Source organism: Camelus dromedarius, chromosome 8 (genome assembly GCF_036321535.1).
Source record: "Camelus dromedarius isolate mCamDro1 chromosome 8, mCamDro1.pat, whole genome shotgun sequence".
Lineage (NCBI taxonomy): Eukaryota > Metazoa > Chordata > Mammalia > Artiodactyla > Camelidae > Camelus > Camelus dromedarius.
Genome location: NC_087443.1, coordinates 81,274,922 through 81,298,129, shown reverse-complemented (window position 1 = coordinate 81,298,129; position 23,208 = coordinate 81,274,922). Strand labels below are relative to the sequence as shown.

Sequence of the window (23,208 nt, the reverse complement as noted above, 5' to 3'; positions counted from 1 at the left end):
TTCTAAATGGATGCATTTTTCCCCTTGTACTTCTTTTTGTCTCCAAATGGGCGACCTTTAAAACAATTGCTTTATTTTATTTACCTGTCATTAGTAACTGCTTCTTACCCCTGTAGCATCTGTAAGTACTGCCCTGAAACAGGACCGGACCCAGAAGCCGGTGTAAACGAGGTCCTCCTGCTCTCCTGTGCCCGCAGGGACACGGGTGCTGCCTGTGCTGGACGGTGGCCCAGGTGTCAGGCCAGGAGCAAGCAGTCTGACGTGGACTGAGAAGGACCGAGGCACAGTGGTTCGCACTTTGTGTCCCATCTCAGCGACAGCTACTGCTTGTCAGTCCTTTATTCTTATATCCCAAGAGAGAGAAACGCAGTCATAGGGGATCAGCGTGAATCTCATGGATCATTCTGAAGGAATCACACTGTACTCTGTGCATTTCCCCCCAGGTTTGCCAGGGGTCCCAGTCATCGGTCTTACCCTGTCCGTTTACAGATGAGGGACATAAGGTCCACAACGGTTAGGTGACAGGCCTGCCACACGCCGTGGTGGACAGGGAGGCTGGGCTGCAGAGCTCAGGCCACAGCCCTGTCCTTCCTGCCCTCCAGGCTGGCCGGTGCCACGGCCGGTGTGCCAGCATCCCTCCCCGAACTGCACACAGCAGCCGCTCTTCCAGCCTCTGGGACATGCAGCAGTGAGACCGTGGGTCCTGGACGCAGTGAGGGCTTCTTGCTGAGACACAGGGCTGGATTTTTCAGACCATGGAGGAAGGAGCTGGCCAGGAGAGGAGGTGGCTATGGCAGCTCAACCAGACGGGAATTCCGAAACATGAGTCCAAATGGGCCTGCTGACAGAATCTTTGGGTATAGCTTCTAACAGCAAATGTTTTTTCTGAACTATGGATACTAGAAAAGTAATTTAAAATTTTTTCAACTGTGTGTTGAGATGATTTCCAGGCTGTGAAGAAACAGAGAGCCTTCAGGTGACCAGAAGAACAAAACTAGAACGTCTTTCTCTAGGGATAAAATGCTATACTGTGAAGAGATGTGAAATGAATTTTCACAGACAAGTTAGCATTTTAAGAAAAATGCTATTTAGATTTTCCGCAAGCATGTTGTCTAAGCAAATGCAAGTGTGCCCCCTCCTGCTACAGATAAGAACACTGAATGATAGTTGATCGTGTCAGTGAAGAAAGCAGCAGACCAGAGGCAGACCCACCACTGTGGCTGTGTCAGGAGGTCTGGCTTGTGTTGGGTTTGGTCCTAGAACGGTTGGGGTTTAGAATTCTGATGTCCAGAGATAGGTGTGCCTTTGGCCAGTGGAGTTGTGGGAGCTAGAATTTGGACCCCTGCATGAAGTTCTCTGCTTTGAAGATCTGCCTGTCCCTTCAAAGGGGATTAGAAATTAAAATACCAGGCCATACTTGGGTGTGGGCTCCATGTTTATTCTGCCTCAATGGTGCAAGAACCAAAAGTTGAAGTATTAACATAAAAATAGGTACAGACATCGGAGGTGGTGCACAGTTCAGTGGTGGAGTGCGTGCCCCCCATGCTTGAGGTCCTGGGTTCAATCCCCAGCACCTCCATTAAAATAAATACATCAACCTAATTACCTGCCCCCCAAAACAAACAAACAAAAATAGACACAGACTGTTAAAAGTCTGAAGCTGTTGGATAGTGGCAGATGCGGGATCATCCTGGAGGCACGCTTCCCCACCCAGAGCATGCAGGCCCCAGGGACAGACGAGCTGGCACCACAGAGGAGGTCCTGGCAGGAAGATGTACGCTCCGTAAACAGACCCAGCACGGGGGAGCCGGGGCCGGGGTGGGGCATCGGGAACCATAACAAGCAGAACACAAACCCGCAAAAATCGAATTAATAAAAGAGCCTAAAGTGCGCTATAAAGGTAAGTGTTTTTTAAAATTTTAATGATTGAAAAAGGAAGAAAGCCATAATGAAAAAGAATATGAAAAAGGAATTGGGAGGTTAAAAAAAAAACTTTTAAAAGTGAATGAATGATATGGTCATTAAAGTGAGAAAGAGTTGTCAGGTTAGACACCAAGACAGAGTCAGTGAACTAGGGGATTTATCTGGGGAAATCCTTCAGACCACAACAAGAGGTGGAGAGATGAGAACTATGCAAGTCTGGCTAGCAGAGGAAGGAATGAGACGGCCCGTCCGGAAATCCAGAAGGGAGGAATCGAGAGCAGGAGAGGAAATGAAAGTGCAGAGCACGGCGGCTGGGCTTGCCCAGGGCGGAGGGAAGGCTCGTGTCGCCAGACAGCTTTGAGGCAGAAGAGCGAGGTGAGGGGGACCACGTGTCATGGGTCCAGGTGTGTTACAAAGCTGTGCTGGTTACGACAGCGTTGTTGGCCTTGGGACAGACAGGCAGACCAAGGGATAAAGTCGAGGGCTTTCGACGTGCGTGTGTGGCAGCTGGACATATTAGAGGATGTGACACAAGTCCGTCGAGAATGACGGGGTGCTCTCTAAGTTGTGCTGGGACAGCCAGCTCTCCGTGTATGAGGAAAAGTAAAATTAGGTCTATCTCACATAGAAGTCAGTTCTGGAAAGTGGGGGAGGGTAAGAGCCTAAATGAGAAAAACAAAGCAACAGCAACAACAAAACTTTAAAACCTTACACTAGAAAGTACAGGAGAATATGTTTGTGACATTGGGAAGACTGATAAAACCAGTAAGCCCAAAGGGTAAGGACTGACACATTCCACCACGTGTAAGACAAGTTGCGTACCAGGATTCCTCCGTCACCGGCTGAGAAGGTAAAGCAGGGACGACACACAGCAACACTCGACACAGCAGCAGGTAAACGGGGGCAGTGTGTGCACTGGCGCTCGGAGAGGAGGCGGCCCGGCAGGTGTCACTGGACGTTCAACCTCACCAGTAACCAAGGGCTTGCAAGGGAAAGCATCAAATTAGCAGAAGTAGAACTGTGATGCTGTAAGTGGGGGTGTGGCGCTGACGGATCATCGACCTCATGGGAGGCGTGTAGCTCAGCACGTTGACCTGTAGAGCAGTGGCTAGTACAGGTGATGGTGGGTATCCCTGTGACCTGGACGTTTCGGTCCTAGGTCTGTACCCTCACAGATGCCCAAGGAAACGTGTGCACAGTAATTGTAGCACTGTTTGCTTAGCAGAAAGCCAGAAACAACATGCATGTCCATCAGTAGGAGAGTGGATAAAGGACGCAGTGTATATTTATTCAGCGAAATATACACAGTAGTGAAAATGGAGGAACTTCAAAAAGGAAATTACAGAAAGATATGTATGGAATGATAACATTTAGATATAATTTTCAACATGTGAAAATCAGTACATGTTAACTATGGGGGGATGGTATAGCTCAGTGGTAGGATGCATACCTACCATGCATGAGGTCCTGGGTTCAATCCCCAGTACCTCCATTAAAAAAGTAAATAATAAACCTCCTCCCCCCCCAAAATAAAAACAATAAAATAAGAAAAAAGTTTAAAAAATACATATTAACTAAAACAACAGAAACATTTCTGAGAGAGACATTAAGTTTATCACAACGAGGTTATTTCTACTTAGGGAGTGAGGGCTCAGGTTACAGCAGGTGTTTCAGTTATATCTGTTTTGTTTAATCTCTGAAGCTACGTGATGGCTCACGAGTGTTAGTTACATTGCTGTCTATACTTTTTTGTATTCCTGAAAAGTCACAGTGAGTCTTGACGTGACGTATCTGCGCGTCCATCTTGGTGAAACCACATGACATAAAACAATTCTGGACGACTGCCAGGGGGAAGGACCGGTACCGAGGAAGGAGCAGTGGTCTGACTGACAGCAGACCTCCTTCAGGAACAGTAGATACCACAGACCTTGGCATATCCTGTCTGAAACGCTAAGGGGACCGTCCTGTATGAACATGCAGGCTGGCTGTATGAGGCTTAGAGCTGGGATGGCCAGTGCAGTGGGAATTCCCTTCCCCCATAGGAATTCACGTACCAAAATTGACTTCAGAAGAGAGAACATGGACCAATCACAATGGAAACATTTGGGAAAGTTCTCAAAAGCTACCATTCCACATGGTTTTATAGGTTAAGGGAAATCCTGTGTGAAGGAACACATGAATGACTGGCATTAGAAGAACTACTACATCGTTTGGTCAAAGGAGACGGGAGAAAAAAGATGGTCTTGACAGATACAGAAACAGTGCTCAGTTACTCCAAATCCCACTCATGACAAAGAGTCCGCAAACCAGAAGCAGAAGGGTTCATCCCGGCAAGAAGCGTTTCCTTTGATGAAGAGAAAACTTTGCTAACTGTCACCACTTCTGCTTACCAGAGTTCCTAACTCAGATAGTTAAACAAGAAAAAAGAAGCAATGGCTTTAAGAATTGGGAAGGAAAAAAATGAAATTGTTGTTTCCTGATGCTTTAATTATCTGCAAAGAAAATCTACTGATAAACTAGTAGAACTAGTGTTCAGCAAAGTTGTTGAACGTTAAGATGAACATGCAAAAACAGGATGGATGAGCAGATAGAGAAACTGGTACACACACAATGGAATATTACTCAGCCACAAAAAGGAGGAAATCCTACCACTTGCCACAAGATGGATGGACTTTGGGGCATTGTGCTAAGTGAAATCAGACAGAAAAAGACAAAATTGTATGATCTCGCTTCCATGTGGAATCTTAAAAAACAAAACAACAAGCTCATAGATGGAGAGAACAGATTGGTGGTTGCCAGAGGTGGCGGGTGACAAGACCTCCCACTCATGGTGGTGCAGTGTCTGGCCCCGGGACTCAGGGCGTGGGCATCATGGTGTTTGGAGTCTCTCTCAGTCCCACGCGGCCAGACCTTCAGACGGTCCCTGCCTGTGTGCGCCATGAGCCCTGGCTCATCATCACAGACAATTCTGTTGTTCTGGAACATTCTCACCTGCTGTTCTCATTGCCTGGGATGCCGTCTCCCACCTTGTGAGATTCTGCTGTGCCTTCACGGTCCAGCTGAGAGACCTCTCGTGTGACGCCGTCCCAGGCCCCTCATCAGGTCGACCTGTGGCCACCACAGCATCCTGTTCTGACCGCCCAGATGATCCTTCCGTGTGAAACAGGGAGTCCTGGATCTCCCCTTTTGGGTCCCCATGACTCAGGGCAGCACCCACCTTCCAGGAAGCAGGGATGCCATCATGGACCAGACCACTTTGTGCCCCCACTTCCTGGCCCACTGCTCCACTCCTCGCCTCAGCTGGCCCAGGGCGCCTGTCGCCACCCTGGTGGTCTCGGAGAGCAGGGGTGCCCTGCCAGCCTCCGCCTGGCGGGGGCACCGAGCCACGCTGCTCTCTGCCGGGACAGAGGCCAAGTGTGGTCAAGATTTCTGGACGCTGGACAAGACCTCTCACTCGGGGTGGCGCAGTGTCTGGCCCTGGGTCCGCCCCGGCCGCCTGGTTCTCCCAGCCCCTTCTGCAGGTGAGGCTGGGGAGACACGAGGTCTGTGCCCGGAGACAGGGAGGGCGGAGGGCCCTGGGGGGTCCTTCCGAACCTGGGTTTCTTCCAGACCCTGGCCCCCTGCGAGGGCCCCCCCTGCGGGTGCTTTTGTGTTACATCCATTCTGTATTTAGATAACATCATTTTAAAAAATTCCGTTTCTGAGTATGCAAGTGATGCTTTTATCCCCTCTCCTCCCCCTCATAGAACTGTGGGAGAGAAGAGAAGTAGCATTTATTGAGAACATTCTATGCACCAGGTGTAGGAAGTGGTTTGAGTATCTTAATTGTAACATTTTATATATATTCTGTAAATACGTGCTTACCTCAGAAATAAGGGTTAGCTCAGTTGTTTTAAATGCTGTGTTTTGTGTTGGTGAACGTACAGCCAAGGTAAATTTATTCCCCGGTGTGCTGTTTATTGCAGGGACATTTTAACCACACCGGGGATCGGTAGAAGATGCGAGGTGAGGAAGGACGATTCCGACGGTGGTCTGGAACCCGTGTGCGCCGGCGAGTGTGAACCTGTCCCGGACGGGGCTGGGTGCCCCCCTGCTCCACAGCAGGTGACTCCCCGTCCTCCGCGCCAGGGCCAGGGGGACCCCACGCTGCAGAGGAGCCTCTCAGCGCCGTCACTTACCGAGCCTCTGCTCATGTGCATCCTACTCGAGGAGATCGGCTGCTTTATTTAAAAGTTAAAAAAAAGATTCAGTGTCAGACTTCCTGTGAGGTTTGAGAACCCCGTGGCTTAGGGGGCCCCATCCAGATGCAGCCCCACTTTAAACTTCTCAGTCATCTTGTGGACGCGGCCAGGGCTGCTTGTGGACTCTTTTTTAATTAAAAATCTTATTTTTATATTGAAAATGTTTTGTAACCTTAACCTGAATTTTCTAAATGCTACTCCCCGTCTGTTCTCTGTGATTCCCCGACGGAAGTTACCAGGCGCGGAACCCCTTTGACATTAAAATGGAGATTTCTCGTTTTCTCTCGGGTTTCCGGTGTATCGTCTGCCTGTGGAGACCGGCGCTGTTTCCCTGGGTCTGCAGGCTCCCTGAGATGCCCCGTCACCTTGGAGGTGGGTCCTGGTGAGACCACTGGGTCTAGACCTGCTCCGGGGTCCTTCCTCCTAGAGCCGGGACGGACGGAGCCCTGTGCTCTCCGTTTCCCTCGTCTTGTCCTCATGGCTGTGTCCTCTGCCAGTGGCCGTCCCACAGCGCCCACGTCCTGAGGAGCCCGTCCATAAGCCATCACGGTGTGTGGTCGTGGAGGGCACGTCGCACTGGGAAGACAGGACAGAAGAAGAGAGGGCGCTGAAGGGGAACTAGTGCCACACCATTTGTGACATGGGCTATCCAGTGTCACAGGACACGCTGCCAGGTGGCGAGGTGGAAAGCTGGCTTTTCTGCCCCCAGCATCTCTGGAGGTCATGAGACATTTAACCCAAAGTAAGATCGCAGAGCTGCGACTTGAGCAAGTGCCAGCTGAGGCCGAGAGAAAGTGTTTGAGATCTGTGGCCTTAAATACAGTTTTTAAAGAGCTTTCGTTTGCTCCTCTCTTTTCAGAATGAGATAGACATCTTATTTTTTATGGAAAACACAAAAATTCTTAGACTGACAACATTTTGTTTTTGTATGTAAGCCCCCTCCCCCAATTCAAGGGGAGAAGATGTCCACATACTTGAGCTGAGGGTTTGGTAGTTGAAGCAGCACAAACCCCGAGCTGCTCAAATGAATCGAAAGCTTTTCTGGGGTGGAAGAGACCCCGGGATCCGCCCTGCCTGGTGGGGAACACGTTACCTCTTGGGTTTGGGCCTCCTCTCCCCATGTCACCAGCACCTCAGCCTCGTTCCAGCCCGCGAGGGGGTCTGATGACCTGCGGACTGGCTAGCGTGAATCCTGGGATGTGCACGAGGGCCCAGCCGCCACTCAGGGCCTGTCCCCTGCCCTGTCACTCGGGCCTGCTGCAGCCAGAGCGGGCGTTCTCTGCAAGAGCAGGACACACGTCTAACGTGAACATGCCCGGAGGGGTGCGGTGACGCCGGCCGCACGTGAGAACCGGCCGTTTTATCCAATTTCCTCCAGCCCTTAGATCGTAAGGAGAAAACGCAGCGTGGGACCGCTCGCCCCGGGCCCCCTGGGAGGTGTGGTCTCCGTGTTCTCAGTCAGCTGAGGACAGGCCATCAGTAGGGCGCACCGAGAGCTAGGCGTCCAGAACCATCTCTACACCCAGAGCCCAGCTCGCCGGCCCTCCGGCCCAGCAGAGACGGCGCAGCAGAGCCTGGGGGCACGTCCTCCAGCCAAGCCCCTCCTGGCCCGCGGCCTCACCTCCTGCTCCAGAATTGTCCCTACCCCCACCCCCAGCCTGCCTCCTTCTGCGCCCTGCAGCCTGAAATATATAGGGAAATGACATTTCAGTAAAACATTTTTGTTTAATTGGCTTTTTTTATGATTATAAAAATACTTGTTCATTGTAGAAGAATGTGGAAAACAGCCACCCCGCACCACCACGCTCGGCCCACCGGCGGGCTGCCTCCCGGTGTGGGCATCTCTGATTCCCAACTGAAGGTTCTGTCATGAACGTTCTCCTGCGTCATTGTAGGAAAACGTCATTTTAAGAGGTGGCAGGGGTTTCCACCGTGGGAATAGCAGGCCATCGTTTTGACGGCACTGACACTAACTGGGCCCTTTTGTTGGGAAGGGCCGTCTGTAGAGTGTCTCAGTAAGTGTGGAGCAGCTCTCCTCTGTCTGCCGGGAGGTGATGTGATGTGACAGGCAGGATCCTGCTGGGATCACCTGGGAGAGCCGCCCGGGGACCTCGCTCAGGAACCACCTCCCCCTGCCAGGTTCGTTTGTCGGCACCGCAGGTCCTGAAACAGATTAGCTAATTCGCAAAACCTGCACGGGCTTCGCGAAGCTGGGTGTTGACACACCCGTGACGAGCATGAAATGTGATTATCCCTTTCCAGCGCTTCATCTTTGCTTTCCTCTCACACCCTGAGGAAACAGGCTGGCATCTGTGTGTGTACACTTCCATGAGATAAACTTTCAGTTTGTTCTTTAATCCTGATCTGTCATTATTTGCTTTTTGTGTAGGGACAAGAATACCAGAATATACCTTTTATCATTTCACAAAGTAAATTTATAATGGTTTCCAAACTTTTGAACAAATTACAAAACTCTTGGAAAATTCAAAAGCATGGTAAACGTAACTTATTGAAGAGATACTAACATCACTCAAAATGTTTTGCCTCCTTTTGAAAAACATTTATTTCCACATTTTTTAACACATTTCAAAATTATAGTTCAAATACATACTAATTAGAGAAAAAAATTTTAATTCTAGGTAAGTGAAAATGAAATATAAATGTGAAAGTCATCCATAATCCCGTGGCTCAGATCATTTATGCCAACGTTTCAACGTGTATCCTTATAAAACTTCCTTCTGAGCACACACATCCATAAGCCTGTACTTAAAAAAACTTTTAGAACAGTTATTTTATTTATAGTACAATTTATTTTACTTCATTTATTTATTTTGGGGGTAATTAGGTTTATTTATTTTTAATGGAGGTGCTGGTGGTTGAACCCAGGACCTGGTGCATGCCAAGCATGTGCTCTACCCCTGAGCTGCACCCTCCCTCGTATAAGCCTATGTATACTTTCAATACTTTTAACATCACGCACATCATCTCCTGCCAGTCACGTGTGTTAGGTTGTTATTTTAAAGGGCTGCAGAGTATTTATTCCATCAAATGGAAACACATGGTGTGGTAGCCCACTCTCCTCCTAAAGTGCATCTAAGTTATTTTCATTGATTGATTCATTCGTTTATTCATCTACTTGCTATTACAAAAATTGCTGGATAAATATTCTTGCACACATTTTTATAAAGTTTTTCAGTTGTATTCATGAGAGAAGATTCTAGAAGTTGCATTGCTGGGTCAGAGGGTGCATCCTGGTTCTCTGCCGTCTGGAAAGGTGGTCCCAGGAGCTTTTGTCCCTTCCATTTCCCCAGCACTGACTAGAACCCACTTTTTTTTTTTTTTTTAACTTGTAACGTTTTGAACACACACAAACTAGGCAGAGTGAACAGGACAAGGAGCTCCTTGCCCTCTGACCATTGACCTCTGACCAGCTCCAACAGCGGTCTCACTCACCGCCCACCTCGCCTCCCCTCCCTGTGCACTGGAAGCGGGTCCCAGACATAATCTTAGTTCATCTCTGATTATTTCAGTCTGTCCTCCCAAAGGGACATGTAAAAAGCATGCCCACAATACGACTGTCAGTCCTCAAGGTTTACAATTATTCCTCATATTATGAAGTCTCCAGTCTTTGACCAGATTCCTACTTGCCTCTTAGATTCATAGACGATTGTTTTTATTTTGTTTTGTTTCTTACGACTTGTTTGAGTCGGGATCCAGACAAGTTCCCTGTACCTGACGGGTTGCTGGGTCCGAGTCTCTCCTGACCGCGGGTCTCCCTTCCTCCTCTTCCCCTGTGTGCTGTGTTTTCAGGAAGTCAGTTTGTTCGAGGAGTTCGTGTCGAGATGTTGCTCTCTGCATCTCTGTCATGTTTTACCTGCTCCTCCTTACTCTGTGCCTCCTGTACATCGGTATTTGATCCAGAAGCTTGATCGGATTCAATTTTGGTTTATTTGGCAAAAGTTCTTGTTTGATCCCTGCCGGTCTGACCTTTGCATCAACTTTGTAGTTTTAACACGCAGGTCCTGCGTTGCGTTTCTGACGTGTGTATCTGCCACCCGCGTGTCCTTGGTGAACGTCCCGTTTTTGCCCGTTTTCCTGTCGGGGTGCATGCCTTTGTTATTTATTTTTGAGAGTTTAAACAGTAAGGCGTTAAGGCTGTTTTTCTCCCACTTGTTACAAATATTTTTCCCCACTTAATATTTTTCACTTTCTTTTCAGTGATGTCTGTGATCTCCTTTGCTAGAAGTGTTTAGCTGTCACACCTGCTAGCCTCTTTTCAGTTTGTTTCTAGTCTTGGAGTCATTGAAAAGGTCTTCCTTTCCCCAAGACTGTGTACATGATATGAACTGACATGTAAATTATGCGTCTACATTTTTGCATAATTCTGATTTAATTTTTAACGTGTAAAACTTTACTCTAGCTACAAAGTTTGGGGGCACAAAGGGCAGAATGTCTAATTCTGTTTTCCCCCAAATATTAACCAGTTATTCTAACCACATCTTTCTGCACTGATTGTAAATTCCCCTTCTACCATATACAGAATTGCTTCTGTACTTTCTCTTCTGTTCTTTGATCTGTCTTTCTCATCTGGTGGCTGAACACTGTGTGTGTGTGTGTGTGTGTGTGTGTGTGTGTGTGTGTGTATAACTGCAGGATAAGCAGTACCTTCACTATATTGAGATCTATCACCTAGAGACATGGTACGTGTACATTTTACACTTTTAATGTGTGTATCTAAAAGTTTTCTCTTTTTTCTGATGTTTGTCTTGTTTTGTTAGTATACGTCTTACACTTTAAGCTCAGCCCTAGGCAGTCTTTTTTCCGTAATATTTTCTGATTATAAATGTTATACTGGATCATTTCCTGAAAATTCACTGTTTAAAACTCAGTAGGACATTTTCCCCCAAATGTGAAGCGAAGGAAGCTAGTCTTCAGTGAGTGAGCAACACTGGATCAGACGCTATACTTAATTACCATTTTTAATCCTCAGAAAACCCTTTGAGAGGAGAATTATCCTGCCTGTACTGAGAATGGAGGTTCAGCGAGGCCAAGTCACTTACCCACAGCCAGCCCAGGACGCTTAGACCCAGCACCTGCCCTCCAGACCCAGGCTCCTGGGTCACGGGCAGGAGGGTCTGGTCAACAGGTGGACGCCCTAGGTTGGCAGCAGGGGTGCCGGGACTGTGTGCTTTGAAGCAGCTCCTGGGAGATGCCTTTGACCACAATGAGAACTGGGGCGTCCCCGAGTCACTTAGGATCCCGTGACATGGGACCTTAATGGAGGTGCAGGCCCTTCCCTGGTTCCAGGGTGGAAGGCACTCCGTTTTTCTGGAACAACTGAGCCTTTTACTTCCCAGTCCAGGAAGTCCCAGACTCAGCGCCCAGTGCCTGGTGGATGTGGGGTCAGGGCCGAGCTCTCCGGTCAAGTTCTGCTACGAGCCCTCGCCAGCACCTGACGTCCTTCATGTTGGACCGCCTACCCCACAGCTTACATAGAGTATAAATAGCCATCTGTCCCAAGAACTAAGCAGGAATGCCCTCCAGGTGACCATCCAGCAAGGGGCAGAAGCATCTGTCCCCAATCCAGTTTCCTTAGTTCCTTAGTTCCTCAGCTCCCAGTCCGGCTGAGGGTGAGCAGCGTGGAATGGCTCCCGGATGGCAAGGAGGTTTGACCTGCGCTGCGGCTCCGAGCGGCCGGAAGGCCAGGTAGTCGGGGAAAGAGAGGCCACGCGCGTCTCACGCCCGGGGGCCGTCCCTGGTTCCCTCGGTGACCGGTGGGGACAGACTGCAGCGTGTGGGGCTGTGTCTCCCAGCTCTCCCAGACTCAGCCGGGGCTCCCGTCTGACCGTCGTTCTCCTCCGCTGTATCTCCTTGTAGACTCATTGTCGCCGTCCTTGGCCTCCTTGGGTGGGTGCCCAGTGTGCCTGCACTACTTGCTCATTGTGGTGCCTGCCACCTGTGACCCTGTGTGTGCTCCCAGGTGCTCTCCTCATCCTGCTGGGGACAGCACACCCACTTCCTGTCCTGTCTCGTGGTTGGGGTCCCGAGCCGTGGAGGCCCGGGGGCAGCCCTTCCTTCTGGAACAAGAGCCCAGGCACTCCCAGGGGCCAGCTCAGGTCAGTAAGGACTAAATGAGCTTTGACTAAAAACACAGGGATTTTTTAGGCACAATTTAGGACAACAAGATTTCTTTACTGACATCCAAATTTACTTAGTTGAAAATAATTACAGAAATACGAACTTAGATCACATTTAGTTATGATCTTTATTAAGAATCAAATTGTAAGAAAAGAAGTAACTGTCAACCACAAACATACGTAACAGCTGAAGTGATCTTTCCGGTCACTCTTCTGGTGAGACCACCTTATTCATGTTTTCATGTTTTGGGAAAGCCAGCTCAACGATGATCTAAATCTCTTAATGTTTTCAAACATTCTTTTTCTTTAACTGAAGTGTAATCAGTTACAGTGTCAGTTTCTGGTGTACAGCACCATGTCCCAGTCATGCATATATATATATACATACATTTTCATGTTCGTTTTCTTTAAAAGGTTATTACAAGATACTGAATATAGTTCCTTGTGTTTATACAGAAAAAGTTTCTTTTTTAAATCTATTTTTATGTATAGTAGTTAGTATCTGCAAATCTTGAACTCCCAAATTTATCCCTTCACACCCCCTTCCCCCCAGTAACCATAGATTGTCAAACATTCTTGACAAGCCTCTTAATAATTAATTTGAATTAGCAAAAGAAATGTAATCTCGGGGGTCATAAATGCTTTTTCCAGTCCCTAAAAGTTATTGATCATCGAAAATGATCCGTGGCCGTTTGTGTGTCTTCTCTGTCTATGCAAGTCACTCGCCCCTTTAAAAACTGGGGCATTGGTTTTTTTGCTGTTGAGTTATGGGAGTTTCTCACATATTTTAGAAATTAACCTCTTATTAGAGCAATGGTTTCCAAATATTTTCTCCAATTCCATAGGTTGCCTTTTAACTTTTTTTAAAAATCACTTTATTTTTTGTTTGTTTGCTTTTGGAGGGAGAGGTAATTAGGTTTATTTATTTATTTTTAAATGGAGGCACTGGGGACTGAACCCAGGACCTCATGCATGCTGAGTGCGTGCTCTCCCACTGAGCTACACCCTCCCCTGCCTTTGCTGCCTGTTTCCTTTGCTGTGCAGAAGCGTCTTAGTCTGATGTGGTCCACCTTGTCTGCTTTTGCTTTTGTTGCCTTTGCTTTAGGTGTCATGTCACACGCCCGTCATGTCATTGCCAAGATCAACGCCCTGGAGCCTTTCCTCTATATTTTCCTCTAGAACTTTTACAGTGTCAGAGCTTTAATCCGTTTTGAGTTGATTTCTGTGTATGATATAAGATAAGGGTCCAACTTTATTATTTTGCGTGTGGATATCCAGCTTCCCCAGCACCATTTGAAGAGACTATCCTTCCCCCATTGTGTATTCTTGGCTCCTTTGTCAAAGGTCACTTGACCACATATGCATGGATTTGTTTCTGAGCTCTTCATTCTGTTCCATTGGCCTAGATGTCTTTCATTATACTAGTACCTACTTTTTTGATTTCATAGCTTTGTAATATATTTTGAAACCAGGAAGTGTGATGCCTTCAACAGGAATATGAAGAGATGCTCAACATCACTAATTGTTATGGAGAAACAAATCAAAACCACACTGAGATAGCACCACACTCCTGTCAGGATGGCTATAACCAAAAAAGCAAAAGATGGCAGGTGTTGGTGAAGGTGTGGAGAAACGAAACCTTGGACACTATTGGTAAGAATGCAGAATGATGCAGCTGCTATGGAAAACAGTCTGAAGGTTCCTCAAAGAATTAGAAATGGAACTACCAGAGGATCCAGCAATCCGCCTTCTGGGCATACAGTCAAAGGAACTGAAATCAGGATCATGAAGGGATGTGAGCGCTCCCATGTTCACTGCAGCACTAGTCACAGGAGCCAAGATATGGAGACTGCCTAAATGTCCATCAACTGGGAAATGGATAAAGAAAATGTGGTCTGTGTACACGATGGAATATTATTCAGCCTTAAAAAAGAAGGAAGCCCTGCATTATATGACAACATGGATGAACCTGGAGGACATTATGCCATGTGAGATAAGCCAGTCACAGAAGAATAAATGTTGCATGATTCCACTTAGATGAGGAATCTAAAATAGTCAAACTCAGAAGCAAAGAACAGAATGGTGGTTGCCAGGGCTGGGCGGAGGGGCACATGGGGAGTTGTGGGTCGGTGGGTAGAGTTTCAGGTGTGCTGGGTGGCTACGCTCTGGGCCTCTGCTGCACAGCCGAGCACATGTGTCAACAACACTGTGTGCATTGCACACTTAGAAATCCCAGAGAGGCTAGAGATCATGTTAAGTATTCTTAACACAATAAAATTAGAAACACCCATTGCCTGCAGTGGCGCCTGGGAGGAAGGGTTGCACAGGTGTTATCAAGTCCAGACTTGTTCTGCTCCTTGCGCGACAGGCCAGTAAATCAGGAGACGAGGAGTTGGGGCAAGGAAGAGTGACTTTATTCGGAAAGCCGGCATACCGAGAAGATGGCATACTAATGTCCTGGAGGACCATCTTCTCCAAGTCAGAATTCAGGTTCCTTTCATAGTAGAAAGGGAACGGGGGTGTGGCTGGTTACTGCCAACTTCTTGGTGTTGGAATCATTTGTTCTTGCAGCTGTCCACGGGGGTCAGGTCATGGTGTCCCTGCAAAACTCCAACAAGACAAATGTTATTTTCTAGTCTGCAACTTTTTATCTTTATATGAATGGGAAAGTGTTTTACCCTGAAAGGTCAGAGCCTTGAGAGCGGGCTCTCCTGTATATTTCAGGCTATTGGCAACATTCTTTTACAAAAGGTGCAGAACAGCATGACTCAGCACAGAAGCAGCACAGGGTTAGCGTTAAAGGAACGGATCTCATGTGGAGTCAGATTTGTTCTTGCCTACTACACTGACTCTTGTCTTTGCACTTGGGTTGGGATACTGCCACTCCCGCCCAGGAGGGTCCTTGGTTCCCTGGTTGCTGCTGAAGGACCTTCCCTCCCTCTCCTTGTGCTCAGCAGTTTCTCCTCTAATGGAGCAGGAGGAGATTTTCACAAAGACTCTTTGTCCCTCCAGATGGTTCCACTTATGTGGTGGTTTCCCTGGCATCCAGGGTAATTGATAGATGTGCTCGAGACCCATGGTCCACAAGTTCAGGCTCTGGAGGAGCCCGCGTTGGCTGCTGTCCCCGCCCAGACTGCGGAGCTCCCGCAGCCGGCCAGCTGCCCCTCCACTGCTCGCTGACACGAGGGGACATCCTCCTGTGTGGTCCCGTGTGCTCTGGGCCCTGGTCTGGAAGACACCACCACGGACACAGAGACCCTAACTGGAAGATCCGACTCTGTCCCCGAAAGCCTCTGAGCGGCAGAAACCCGCCCAGCAGTTCACAGAGCCCCTCAGCAGCTGAATTTCACTTACAGCTCCCACGTTTTGCATCGCTCTTAGAAAGACTGGCTCTTAACACAGCAGAAAACAAGGCACATTGACACAATTCACATAAATGTATAAGAAGGTCCAGTTTGTCCTCAGGGTGGCATTCAGATTTGGTGGCAATGTTCACCATACAAATGATCTCCACCACCGCTGGACTGGCGTTAGCAGACAGGCTTCGAAAACTTTCTTAGAACATGTATTTTTCTCCTCAAAGTTAGTGCAATAATTTTCAAATGCACCAATATTTAACTTAATGTTAATATTTATTTGTCCCCGAGGCTGTTGGGCTCACAGAATAGTGATGGAGATGAGCGGGCCCCTCCTCTGAGCCGCAGGCATCCAGTCTAAGCTCTCACATTAAGCCCATATTCTCACCAGAACTCGCACCATATTGGAACAGACAGTGGTGCCTGAGTAGACTGGCTGAGTGAGACCGTGACAGTGAGGTCAGAGGGCTCCAAAGGCTCGTGTTCTCTCAGGTCTGGTCACCGTGGCCAGGCCAGGCCTGAGAGGCAGGATCCATGCCTCCCGTCCTGGCAGCTTCTTCAGGACCAGTTTCTCCCGAGCGTCTGCCTGTGTCCAGGCACTCTTTGGGTTGCTACGTGTTCCACTAACTGCCCAGAGGGAGCCCCGGATGTCGGGGGGCTGCCTGGCTGGTGGGCGGCCCAGAGCTGATGACTGACGGGTGTGGGGTCCACAGAGCCCCCGCTTCACCTCCAGGTCCTCCGTGCTCCCCATGGGATCAGGCTGGGCTCTCCCCACCCTGTCCTGCCCCCACCCCACCCCACCCCCAGTTTCCTCCTGTGCGTCCCGTCCACTCTCTCACCGACACGGGAGCCCCTGCTCCGGCTCCCGTCCACAGGGCCTGAGCATGTCCTGTAGTGTTGGAAGGGAGGTTGGTGGCCAGGCAAGGCGGGGGTGGACAGAGGGGGACAAGGCACCCGTGATGAAAGCAATTTCAGGGGCCGCCGTCATGCTTTACCAATGAAAAGATCAGAGCCACATGGGACCAAGGGTTCGCAGTTAATTCTGGTGAGAACTGCACGTTGTATTTTCCCTGTTGTGTATTAAAACTTTATAAAGTTAACTCTGAATAAAGAGCAGGTCGGCTCAGAAGTGCACCCTAAGGTCTGTGGTCACAGCTGCCCCTGGCTCCGTCCATGCACGTCCTGAGCGCGTCGCACACAGCAGCTCGAGGAGCCCTGTTGGTCCCCTGGGGCAGGTACGGCCATCTGCTTCCAGGACCGGGAAGTCAGGAGACTGGCCGGGGCCACGCTGCAGCCGCGGTTCAGCCCTGGAGCGGGCTCTGTCCCAGGCCGGGGGCTCCCGAGCGTCTGCCTGTGTCCAGGCACTCTTTGGGTTGCTACGTGTTCCATTTAACACAACATAATCTCTTAGAATAAAATTTTAAACTGAATCTGAGTATGGACTCATGTTTCTTTGCTGATGTGAAATGAATTCACACGTCCCCTGTCTTATTTGAGGTAGAAAATGTCACGTAGATTTTCAAGTATCTTTTTAAAGTTTTACTATGATTACTGTATTTGCTCTTCCATCTTGCCTTTATTTGGTGGCTTAAGTGAAGTTTAGAGACGGCAGGTCACTGTGCCGTTGTCCCCCATCCAGTCACACTAGCTCGGCTGTCAGCCAAGGGTGCCACTCCGTCACGTCTTCCCAGGTCCCCTCCCAGAGCCCTGGGGGGAGGCTGGCTTGAGGGCGGGGCTTCCTTTCGGGCACTGGTAGCTCAGTTACCTCCGTGGCCCCCGGGCAGGTGGGGCCATCGTTTTGGAGATGAGGAAGAGAGAAACTGAAAGGCACCACTGCTCGAGGTTTAATGGGCTCGAGTGGAGGCGAAGACGGCGCTTCGCTCTGCGGTGCCCCAGAGCTGGCCGAGTTCCCTGGCACTCAGGCGGGTTCAGCGAATACTCAACAATCGAGCTGATTTCTCTAAATTGAAGGATAGTCGATTTACAATGTTGTGTTAATTTCTGGTGTACAGCATACTGGTTCATGTATACATATGTAAATACGTATTCCTTCTCATAGTCTTTTCCATTATAGGCCATTACAAGGTATTGGATATAATTCTCTATGCTATATGTTGTTTATCTATTTTATATATAGTAGTTTGTATCTGCTAATCCCAGACTTCTAATTTATCCCTCCACCCATCCCCTTTTCCCCCACCCCGGTAACTGGAAGTTTGTTTTCTATGTCTGTGTGTCTGTCTCTGTTTTGTAAATAAGTTCATTTGTGTCCTGTTTTTTTAGATTCCACATATAAGTGATATGGTGTTTTTTCTTTCTCTTTCTGGCTTATTTCACTTAGCATGATAATCTCCAGGCCCATCCACGTTGCAGCAAATGGCATTATTTTATTATTTTTAATGGCTGAGTAGTATTCTATTCCATGTGTATATATACACCATAGCTTCTTCATGCAGTCATCTGTCAATGGACATTTAGGTTGCTTCCATGTCTTGGCTATTGTATATAGTGCTGCTATTGTAAATAGTGTTGCTATGTATCTTTTCGAAATTTGAGTTCCCTCTGGATATATGCCTAGGATTGGGATTGCTGGACCATGTAGTAGGTCTATTTTTAGTTTTTTGAGGAATCTCCGTACTGTTATCCACAGTGGCTGCACCAAACTGCATTCCCACCAGCAGTGTAGGAGGGCTCCCTTTTCTCCACAGCCTCTCCAGCATTCATCATTTGTGGACTTCTGAATGATGGCCATTCTGACTGGGGTGAGTGGTACTTCATTGTAGTTTTGATTTACATTTTTCTGCTAACTAGCGATACTGAGCATTTTTTCATGTGCCTGTTGGCCATTTGTATGTCTTCACTGGAGTCATGTTTGCTTGGTCTTCTGCCCATTTTTAGATTGTTTTTTGTCATTGAGTTGTATGAGCTGTTTGTATATTCTGGAAATTAAGCCCTGTCAGTTGCGTTATTTACAAACATTTTCTCCCATTCTGAGGTTTTCATTTTATTTATGGTTTCCTTTGCTGTGTAGAAGCTTATAAGTGTAATTAGATCCCATTTGTTTGTTTTTGCTTCTATTTCTATTGCCTCAGGGGGCTGTCCTAGGGACAGTGGGACACACCTGGGACAGTGCGCTCCAGGGGCCACCTGTGGCCTCACTGCACGTCCCAGGCCTCTGCCTTCAGAATGAAGTCTATTAAGAACGTGTCCCCCCAGCTCTCCCTTGCACTCACAGCTTGCTCTGCAATGTGTGGGCTGTGCGTGGTCTATGAGAAAATGTGGTGAGCTTCTGGGACCCGTGTAACTGCGGGTTAGGGAGTGGCCCTTGGAGCCTGAAGTTGACTGAAGTCCCTGCAGACCTCACCTCCCTTGAGCACCCTCCCCACCACCCCCAGATCTGGAACAGCAGCCAAATCCACTTACCCTGCATCCTGAGTTGGGGGCCCACACCACTGTCCCAGAGTCCCAGCCAGAGCAAACAGAAGAGGCCATGGTGGCCCCAGCACTGGGCACTGGGGACTGAGCCTTGTCCAGCCCAGCCATGGGCCAAGGCAGTGATGAGGTAGCAGGTGCAAGGGGTGCTGGTCCCAGGGAGAGGGGTGCCTGCCCCTGCCTGGCGCCCACAGTCAGGCTCCACCCTCAGCCTTGGCAGGTGGGGCCAAGGAGGCGACACAGCCAGACTCGCCTTCACCTGCTCCGCTGTCCTACAGCTTCTAGAGGGAGCTGGACAGCCCAGCATCAAGCACGTCTGTGATAAGCCACAGAGATGAGGGCAGAAAACAAATTACAGACCAAAGCAGAGGACACCTGGACCAGGAACCAGGCCGCCAGATGTGAGCATGAACTGTTTCTCTGGGCTTCTGAGGTGCAGAGACAGCTGGCCGGCACCCCGATGACCTGTAGACAGAAGGTGTGCCTGTTCTTTAGGAGAAACTGCGTTAGTTCCCTGGAGCTAATTCAGAAGAAATACTTGCAGTGGATCTTTATGTCAGTGACGTTGATGGGCACCTCCCCGACTTGGGGCACCAGAGGGATGTGTTAAATATATGAGTACGAGAAACGGGTCTCCAGGACCGGGTGGATGTGGCCAGGGTGTCACTGATCTCAGCTGGCGCAGGGACAGGAGTTAGAGAAAGCGGATGGTGCTCTGTCCCCTATCCCCGCTCCCCCCGTCCTGCCCCTTTCTCTGCCCTCCTCCCAGCTTCATGGGGATCTGCTGGCTTTGCAGTGGGGGAGCCTGGAGTCTGGAATGCAGGTGTCTTGGGTTACTTATGGAAGGGAGATCCAGTACTTGAGAAAGCCGCTGCAGGCTGCAGAGCTGTGGGCACTGTCGGGGCGTTAAGGGAGCCCCTGGGAAGGGCAGGGCTTCTGGAGGCCCCGGGTCTCCTCTGTTATCCAGGCTGTTTCCTCACTGAGCACCCAGCCCTCTCACACCTTGAACAGACCCTCCAGCATCCTGAGTGACACTCAGGATGAGAGAGAACCAGCAGATCACCTTTATCACCCATGCAACAGTGAGACGTCAACGGTATATCGTCAGTGCGCACATCTTATGTGCAGCCAGGACTCCACCGGCATGTCCCTGGATGGACTTCTGATCCCCACATGATGCCGCGGGCACACCCCAGCGTCGCCCCCACTTTACAGGTGAGAACATCGAGTCCGGAGAAGCCGCAGAACGTACACGTGCATCACCTGAGGTCACACAGGGGGTTGGGTGGCTGCTCTTGGAGGCCCCCTGGACAGCAGCAGGAGGCTGGGCCAACCTCAGGGTGGTGATGTGACAGGCCAGGTGACCCTCGTGGGTGGAAGACACACCGCTTCCACCCAAGCACCTGGATAAGAATGAAAAGTTGTGCTACCTGTTGTTTAGAACACAGATCAAAGGGTTCAGGTGTACACACGCACCCACCTGGGACGTGAGTCACGCTGCCCGCCGCCCCACCTTGGAAAGGTAAGGGGGCTTCCTGTGGGAGACCTACCTGGCCTCTCCCAGGGAGATCTGAGGCCCCACGCGGTGTGAAGCCGCACCGATTAAATGAGCCTCTCGTCCTTTGTGTAGAGCTCAGGGCGGGCGGGAGCAGGTGAGGCTGCAGCGGCCTCGCTCCTCCGGAAACGCGCCCAGCCCGCGGCGGGGCGGCTGGCAGCGGGCGCCATCCGTGACTTCTGCGGGGATGGCAGCTTTACATATTTAAAAGGCATGTGGCCGGCTTCCTATCTGAAGTATGTTTCCCTGGAGAGACCACCACCATTTGATCTATTTTTGATTAAAATATAAAAATTAAAAATTAAATCAAATGGTAGTATAACTCCTTGGGGAAAGCACACTTTGGTTGTGAAGTGTTCCCCACAGTAACCTCGAGACTCTTACGGCGGCATCATCTCATCCGTAGGTGGTCTTTTTACGTCACATGTAATTAAAATAAATTGTGGTGGGAACCCCCGAACGCCTGCCTTCAGCTGTATTGACTGCAGGCAGGGCCCCTGGGGCGGGTCCTGGGGGAAGGCAGCACCGCCCAGCGAGCATGGGACCCAAGGGTGCCCACTCCGGCCCCTTCCCCGCCGGATCCCCCGGGGCACTCTCATCCCACCCCTGTTGGATGAAGGCGCACAACCTTTCCGCCCAAAGAGCCTAAGCCCAATGCATGTAGTGTCAGCAAATGATGGGCACTTCCCGGGCAAACAAAGCAGGCGCAACTGGATTTCCCGGGAAAATGTGTTTTGCAGAATCTACTCGCCAGCCTAGTTGTGGCAGACTGCTGTGTCAGTCTGCCTGGGAGCGTGGGGAAGCACATTCGATAGGCTTAGAGGAGGCCGCCTCGCCTTTGCATCCGTGATCCCCGCCGCTGACGGACACGAGCCCTGCCGGTGTCACGGGCTGTGACTTTCCGAGTTGTGACTTCATCTCCACTAGTGTGAGTGTGACTGGACATGCCGTGGCCGCCCAATCACACCTCCTTGTCTGTGCTTATTTTTCTGAAGCCTCTTGCTTCAGATGAAAATTCCACAGAATAAAAACGTTCCTGGAATAAAGGTCTTCACGCTGCTACCCGCAGTGTTGTGTGGTGGTTTGTAAGTGAGTGATGCCGGCCCGAGGGGCTGCAGAAATGCGGAGTCTGGTGTCGGAGGACATGAGGGCTGTCGTGCTCCCTGTCGTCGGTGCGCACAGGTGGGGCCCATGCCGTTTGAATTACCTGCTGGTTGGACAGGCTGACATTGACACGTACAGTTTCCCTTCTGCTCTCAGATGCACTGGCAGTGCCGCCTGGCTCCGTGGAGGCCAGTCACGATCGCAGTGGTTTGGGAGCCCATCAGTCACCTGATGTGCAGCAGGGCGGAAGCTGTGAGGGCCACTTCACGGCCAGATGCCTCCCCCAAAGCCCGTCCCACTGGGAGACGCCGTGGGAGCCCCCACAAGCCAGGTGGCCTGGGCGGACGGAGCTGGCCCCAGCCCTCCTGAACAACCAGACCTTCTGGGTGGGGGTCCGAAACTTCCTCCAGGGGTGGGTCTTGTTCACCTGGACAGGCAGTGCCCCCTCACCCACGGCCTAGTGACCCCCGGAGCCCAGTGGGAAGAGGCGCAGGAGAGACAAAGGCTGATGCGTGGGGGCGGGGGGGACCGCAGGCCTGGCCAGCCCCCTGCGGGACAGGCACTAGGACTCAGCACGTCCACGCCGTGGGCCGGTGACAGGATCACGATACTCATCCATCTACGGGCTCTTCTAAGAATAAAAACTCAATCCGATTAGCAGATTTTGCGTTTTCTAATTTATTTCCTCGATCAGTTAACTTAGCTCCATCCAAACTGCCCTACGGGTTAACACTTGCAGGAGGACCTTCCCATCTACCCGGGGACACCGCGCACTCTGTGAGTCCAGCCCTAAGAGCCGGGAAGCCACAGCCACCCTCACGCTGGGCCGGCTCCGTCTGCTGTCTTCCTGCCTGATGCCCACGGATGCGTCCGCCTGGGAGGGGTGTGTGAGTGTGCATGTGTGCACACGTGAGCGCAGGTGCAGGTGGGGGGGGGTGCCTGCGTACGGAGCCCATTACAGCCATACACAAAATTCCTACAACTTCCATTTTCCTTTTTTAAAAAATTTTTATTGAAGTGTGGTTGATCTACAATGTTAGTTTCAGGTGATTAGCAAAGCAATTCACTTACACATATACATGCATATGTATATTTTCTTTTCAGATTATTTGCTATTATATGTTATTACAAGACATTGAATGTAGTTCCCTGTGTTCTACAGTAGGTCTTGTTGTTTATCTGCTTTATATGTGGTAGTATCTGTGAATATCCAATCCCTAATTTATTTTTATATTTATTTACTTATTATATATACTTATATTTTATACACATATATTTATATTACATATTTATTTACATTATTACAGACAATAGTTACATGTTTATATGCATTATTTATTTTAACTTTCCATTTCACCTAACACCGCGTCTTGGAGGTCTTTCCCGTGAACACAGCTCATCAACACGGGTCTGGCACGTTGTTTTGAGAGCCATGGGTGATTACACTGACTACATGAGCC

The 23,208-nt window shown here is 49.6% G+C and overlaps 1 protein-coding gene and 1 non-coding gene across 3 annotated transcripts in view; both read left to right on the top strand.

Annotated features, from left to right (window-relative positions):
* C8H10orf143 (chromosome 8 C10orf143 homolog) overlaps window positions 1-23,208 on the top strand; it is a 65,554-nt gene that overhangs the window by 28,244 nt on the left and 14,102 nt on the right. The window contains exon 4 of one of the 2 annotated variants that reach the window (XM_031462012.2): window positions 5,889-6,446. The exons of the other annotated variant lie outside the window; for it this stretch is intronic. Coding sequence (XP_031317872.1) covers window positions 5,889-5,918 — 30 coding nt within the window. The 3' untranslated portion in view covers window positions 5,919-6,446. Of the gene's footprint in view, window positions 1-5,888; window positions 6,447-23,208 lie in introns of those variants that run through there. 2 annotated transcript variants of the gene reach the window in all.
* Window positions 3,343-3,415, top strand: TRNAG-ACC (transfer RNA glycine (anticodon ACC)). Its single transcript has one exon. It is a non-coding gene; the product is annotated as a tRNA-Gly (tRNA).